Genomic DNA, 6946 nt, shown 5'->3' with positions numbered 1-6946 from the left:
AGATGCATTTAAATCTCACCTCTTTTTCTTTGTGAGTTTTCCTACAGGTCAAGCCATTTAATTTCCTCAAGCATCAGTAAAATGAGGATAATAATACCTTGACTGCTTAACTTAATCAACAAGTAATCACCACACATTATATATAGCATATTAACATTTTACATTATATATTATATAGAGAGTATTAACATGTATAATATAACATATTATATATAGGGTATTAACATTTTAAAATTGATTTTATACATTATCTCCTTGGATCCAAGCACTCATGATGGTGCCTGGCACAAGTAGCAGATGTTTAATATGTGTTTATTGATTGATCCTTACATTAAGTTTGTAAGGTAGTTGCTACTCTTCTATATATTTGAATGATATGGAAACTGAGAGTTAGAAAGATTGTGACTTGCTCATAAGTTCCTGAGGCAGGATTCAAACCCAGACTTTTTTTGTTTGACTTATCCAGCACTTTATTCTGTATCCCATAATCCTAGAATAACATATAAGGAAGAAGGGGCAATTTTTCCTGTCCCTTCTACATTTTTCAGCCCTAAGATTGTGCTAAAAATCAAACCTAAAAGATTATTCATGAAATCTTTTTTCATCATGTGCATCCCCTACTAAAAGCATCTCAGGGTCTCCATTAACCCAGAGGATCCACTTTCAGTGCCTACAGATTAAAGTCTGAGGTTGAGGCAGGAGGATAATGTCAGGTTGAATTGGTCAGAGGGAAAAGAAGAAAGTGAGATTAGAGCAGGAATGATAGCCTAAGAAATTTCCTAAGGACAAAGAGAAGGAGAGGTTCCAAGGAACGTTTGTTTTAGAAGGACTAGAGAGAGATGTAATGAGAAGAGGTTCTTTGGTCTGACAGATGGGTTTGGGAGTTTCTGATCATTTAAGAACTCTTCTCTAGGATGGTTAGGACAAGGGTCTCACCATCCCGATGGAGAACAGAGATTGAGGAATTGGAAGGGATATCTACATGTATGTCAGGGTTCTCTAGCAGAAGGTGAGCAGTTTGGGGGGAAAGGAAGACTGAACCAGACTGAGAATTGCTTATAGGAACTGGGTTGGGTAGTTAGAATAGATAAAAAAGATAAATTTAGTACGAATAAAAGATTCTCTTATACTATGCCTACTGCCTATTAGTTATCAAGACTTTTTTTTTTTTTTTTGGCTTAGGTCACTTAATTTGACAAAATATAGACTGTTTTCCTTTTCTCCGTTCAAGCTTCTTTTATCAGCTTGTTTGATCTCTAGGCCCAGGTGGAGGAAATTGATTAGGAAGCATTTTAGTAAAAGAAGTGAAAATAGCAATAGCTGTAGCTCCAGCAGTCAAGTAGAAGAATCAACAAAAGGGGCAGCTGGATTGCTCAGTGGGTTAAGAGCCAGGCTTGGAGGCAAGAGGTCCTTGGTTCAGATCTGGTCTCAGACACTTCCTAGCTGTGTGACCCTGGGCAAGTCACTTAAACTCCATTGCCAACCCCTTACTCCTCTTTTGCCTTGGAACTAATAAAGAGTATTGATTCTAAGACAGGTAAGGGTTTAAAAAAAAAGAGAGAGAGAATATCAACAAAAAAAGTTTATGGGGCAATTTAGAGGCTCAGTGGATGTGGCACAGTGAATAGAGTGCCAGGTCTAGAGACAAGAGATCCTGGGTTTGAATCTGGCCTCAAGACACTTCCCAGCTAGGTGACTTAACCCTAGTTGCCTAGCTCTTGTAGTTCTTTTGTCTTGGAACCAAGACTTAGTATTATTTCTAAGACAGAAGGTAAGGGCTTTATAAAAAATGTTTTATACATGCAGTATAAATCTAATATATTAATATAGGAAATTAAATTTTTAACATGACCATTTTAGTATTTGTTTTGCTTGTCCATGCATATCTGTTACAAGAATTTTGTTTTTCCTTTTTCTTTTTCATTGGAGGTGAGGTAGGAAGAAAAGAAAATTTTAAACTGGTTAATTAAAAAAATTAGAGAAAGACTAGGAGAAATTTTTTATGTTTTACTATAAACTTAACCATCAACAAAAACAAATTGCACGCACACTCCTTAGCATATAACAAATTAAAAACAAGTGAATTAATGAGCGGCAAACAGTTAAAATTTTTTTGTTCTAGTGACCTAGGTCTTTCTGAAGGTCATACTTCTGGCTTTTAGTTTATTTCTTTATTATATCTACTATAACCTTTTTTACATATTTCTTTATTATATCCTTTATTAAGGATAGAAAATTTCATGAAATGTTTAAGAGGTAAATCAGGGGACAACAAATCTTAATATATTACACATTACATTTCATTACAGAATGAAGAAATGTGGGTGGAAATTGACAATGGAGAACCTTTTGAATATAATCCCCCTCCAAAAGGTTACACCTTAATTAAGAAAAGCACAGGACTAGGTTAGAGTTGCACAAGATTGAAAGGAAATAGCATTTAGAATAACAGAATGTTATTAATTAGATTTAATTATTAATAGAGATAGTAAGAACCTTTCTGATAGTGCATCTTATTTTATAGAAGAAAGCATTAAGCTCAGAGAAATGAAGTAACTTTCTCAAGGTTACAAATAATGGCATAGTTGGCACTAAAATCTGGGCCTCCTTTTAACATGGTGTGCTTTCTAATAGCATGCTGTGACCATCCAAAGAAATTGATTAAAATTCACATGTATCATTTCATAGAGCAAAGAAAAGCTTCCTTTCCTTTCTGTACCACAACATGTAAATTAATCCCAGTTAAAAAGAAATTGCTTTTTGTATATTGAACCATTTGTAATTCTAACAAGTAGAAACAAAGTTTTATTTATGTTCAAATGTAATGCAGTGTTTGACTACAAAAATCCAGATTTGGACATGTCTTTAAAACTCTGAGGTTAAGAACCATCTATTTTTATATTTTCCCGTAGCACCTCCCTTTAGTGTTATGTATAAAGTAAAGAATTAGTAAATGTTATTGAGTAATGGAATAAAACTGGCTGAATAGAGATGCGTATTTTTTTCATTTTCATTTTGAGATCTGCAAATTGGCTTATGGCATCCCCATTAGGAGGAACTATAGGGAAGTCTTATGGGTAATTGAAAGTTAATGTTAATAATAATTTTTTTTAATAGAGTTCAAATAAAACTTTTTTAATGAACCGGAGATGAACAAATACGTGTTTTTAAAAATAATGTTATTGGGGGCAGCTGGGTAGCTCAGTGGATTGAGAGTCAGGCCTAGAGACAGGAGGTCCTAGGTTCAAATCCGGCCTCAGCCACTTCCCAGCTGTGTGACCCTGGGCAAGTCACTTGACCCCCATTGCCCGCCCACCCTTACCACTCTTCTACCTAGGAGCCAATACACCGAAGTTAAGGGTTTAAAAAAAAATAATGTTATTATGGAGCTCTGAATCAAGCTTTCTTGTGATTATGATCAATATGGGAATCTATCCAAAATTTTTAATACATTATCAGCATCATTCTGGTAGTCTCTGTGTCATTTCAGATAAAGCATATATGTGTGTGTGTGTGTGTGTGTGCTTGTGTGTGTGCGTGTGTGTATTTGACATTTTCATTCTCATTTTTCCTTAAGTATTTAGAGTTTATTGAAGAATATAACATATGCTAAGAGAAACTAGATTGATTTGCTCAATGTTGCATTCTTCTGAAATGATGGAAGAATTGGTACTAGAGAGAGACTCTACTGAAGAGAATAATGACATAATTGATGAATCAAGAAGTTCTGGGTCAGTACCAGATACAATACCCAAAGCTTTGAAAAAGAAGCTAGAGTCCAAACATGACCTTGAATTGGTAAGTATATCGTAAACTAATAAAATGTTTAAGAAGGGAAGACTAATTGTTTCTTTAAAAGTGCAATTAATTAATTAATTAAGGATGTTTTCCCGTAGTTACATGAATCATGTTCTTTCCCTTCCCTCTTCTCACCCCCCTCCCATAGCCAATGAGCAATTCCACTGGGTTTTATGTGTAAGACTTTAATTGTTAATGATTTTTATATGTTATCAAGAAAATATACGAACAAATTTAGTTTGCTTGATATATATATATATATATCTAACTGTATTGTGACTTAGTTGATGTTTTCATTATTTTGGAATATATAAAGAAAATATTCTAATGCCTTTTCATCCTACTTAAGTACATTTTTTGGGCAGAAAGAGTGAGTTGTAATGCGAATACTGAGTCTTTCTGTCTAGCTTGTGCCAGAAGTACAGCTTCCATTACATGAGCTCTGATCTGCTTCATTTTTCTGATTTGGTCCAGTTTGCCCCTTTTTAGGCAGCTGGATATCCTTAGAATTTCTGGGGACTCACTATATTGGTGCCAGACTTATCCAGTCAGCCTATTGTGGCTCAGAATTCCTAAACTCAAGAGATTTATTAACTTAGCTCCCCTAGCAGCAGATATTATAGGTGTATGTCTCCATGGCCAGCTAAATACTTCTTGGAAGAAGAGGATTGGAGTCAGAACTTGGAATTAATTGAATGCTGGTTCCGACACTTATTACCTATGTAGCCTTAGCAAGTCACTGAAATTCTCTGAGTTGTGAGTTCCTAAGCAACTTAAATTGTTAATTTTTTAAAAGTTAATGCAACAAATTTATTATTTTTTCTAATTAAAACTTTTTTTTTACCAATTATGTGTAATAACAAATTTTCATATGAAATTTCCAAAGTATATGATCCATATTTTCTCCCTCCCTTCTTTCCTCCTCCCTCCCTAAGCTGGCAAGTAATTCAGCCTGGGTTATACATATATTATCACTCAAAACATATTTCCATGTTGTTCATTTTTTATTAGTGAATAATCTTATAAAACCCAAACTCCAAACATATACTCAAATAAACAAGTGAAAAATCATATGCTTTCATCTACATTCATACTCCAACAGTGTACACATTCATACTCCAACAGTTCTTTCTCTGGAGGTGGATTGCATTCTTTGTCTTAATGCTACAATTTAAAAAAAAAATGTTTTTTTTGCTACGGCTGGTGTGGGCACAGAGCAGGGTAACTGAAGAGGAACCAATTCAGCATATGAGCACTGAAAGGAGAGAGAGAGAGTCTGGAGCAGGCTGATGTTCGGAGCAACTGCTACTCAGCAAAGAGGGCAGTGCATATTTATTTGAAAATCAGTGTACACAGCTGCATGTTAATCATGAGAGAGTCATGCTGGGATGCAAAAGACAGGTGGACTAGTGGCTACTTCAAAAGGATTCCAGAGTTAGTAACTATCACATGAATTATGCAAAAGCTTGCCAAATCTTTCATTAATGTTTAAGAATGTTTTAGATGGATTATTATTTTTTGGGGATGGAACACTAACTCATGAATATCTTCCTGGAATAGTCATAACAAAAAAGTGCTTTCGCACAAACATCTTGTTCTTTCCTGGATCAGTGCTTTGGCATTGATTTAAGGGTGACATCTTCAGGTTTATTCATAAGAATGCTTTTCCATTATTCATGTATAGTTTTATATTACAGCACTCACAGTTTTTTAATTAATGAAGGAATTAAAAGTAAAAGGAATTTTAAAAAATTAATGAAGGAATTAAAAATTTTAAGTACTTGCTATATGGCAGGTGTTTGCTAAGTCCTAAGAATACTGATTTTAAAAAATGAGATAGCTTGTGCCCTGCATTCTAATAATGGCTAGCATTTATAATAGAGGAGTAGTAGACAGAGAAGGGAGTTTCAGTCTAGGAAATTATGGAGATGGGGTGTTAATTACTCTTATTAATTTTTATTACTATTATTAACTTTATTATTGGAAGAGTAAAAGATGGAAAGGAATCTTGGGATATATCCAGAATACTTAGAAGATGGCAAAATGGCTTAGGCAGATGGCTGGATAGAACGCAAAAATTGAATTTAATGTTAAAATTACAAATGAAATGTAATACACAGAAGGCTAAGATTATCCAGCAATAATGTTAAAAAGGCACCAGATCAAAAAGTGATCAAGAACCCCCCAAAGAATTCCAGGTCATGTAACCAACAAGATGGAGACATTTTCTTTTATCTTCATGACTTTTCACAATTCTCCAAAATTATAATTTTATGTAAAAAGTAAATTAATTGTAGCTTTCTCTACAGGCTAAGATAGCAAAAAAGTGTAATGTGATAACAACCTGTTGAATTAATAGCAGAGGAGGGCAGTCCCTAACATGCTCACTCAATACCCCTTCCTCCACCACCTTCTCCCCACTGGCAGGCTGTCCTTCAGTCCCGGAGACTTGTGCTCTGGGAGCACTTAGCAATAGTGCTAGTAAAAAAACTGATGAAGATGGAGACCTGGGACAAGGAGCTGGGGGAGCTGTGGCGGGGAGGAAGGGGAACAAGAGCGGAAGGGGCAAGAACAGAGTTCCTCCAGGCTTTAAGGAAGCAGGACTGGTATGCATTTAGGGCCAGTTCTGTTCCCCTAGAAATCGAGTTGGGGTAAAGACAGAGGTTGCTAAAAATTCCCCCACTATCGAGGGAACTTTGAGACAGCTTTGAGGTTCAGCTCGCAGGGGATCCTCCTTTAAAGGGGAACAAGTTGGAAAATAATCCATAGGGGAATATGAGTGAAAACTGAAATTATTAAACATCTTAAGAAAAATTCAGTTAAAAACTTTGGATGGGAACAGATAAATCAACAGGGAATATGTTAATAATAGAAGGGAAAATAGTCTCCAGCCCATCTAAATGATTCCAAAATTTCTGAATAAATATTGTAAGACAAATGAAAATGAGTCAACATACCTGATGTGAGGCAGAGGATGCTATGAGTTCCCAAGAGTGCCTAGAACTACAGTAAAATGTACCCGAATAATTCATGAGAAAACTAAGAATCATGGCCTGCACAGAAAAAATAAATGGCACAGTAGAAAAATTTGGCCCCACAAATAAATAAATAAATAAATAAATAATCAAACAAATAAGTAAATAAACAA

The 6946-nt window shown here is 35.0% G+C and overlaps 1 protein-coding gene across 1 annotated transcript in view; it reads left to right on the top strand.

Moving 5' to 3' along the window:
* Window positions 1-3606: 3606 nt before the first annotated feature.
* The window catches only part of LOC123239964 (centrosomal protein of 97 kDa-like), a 36289-nt gene continuing 32949 nt past the window's right edge, over window positions 3607-6946 (top strand). The window contains exon 1 of the mRNA XM_044667299.1: window positions 3607-3798. Within this exon, the coding sequence (XP_044523234.1) occupies window positions 3607-3798 (192 nt within the window). The remainder of the gene's footprint in view (window positions 3799-6946) is intronic.

Source organism: Gracilinanus agilis, chromosome 1 (assembly GCF_016433145.1).
Source record: "Gracilinanus agilis isolate LMUSP501 chromosome 1, AgileGrace, whole genome shotgun sequence".
Classification (NCBI taxonomy): domain Eukaryota; kingdom Metazoa; phylum Chordata; class Mammalia; order Didelphimorphia; family Didelphidae; genus Gracilinanus; species Gracilinanus agilis.
The sequence above is the reverse complement of the archived record's forward strand: the minus strand, read 5'-3'. Positions and strand labels throughout refer to the sequence as shown.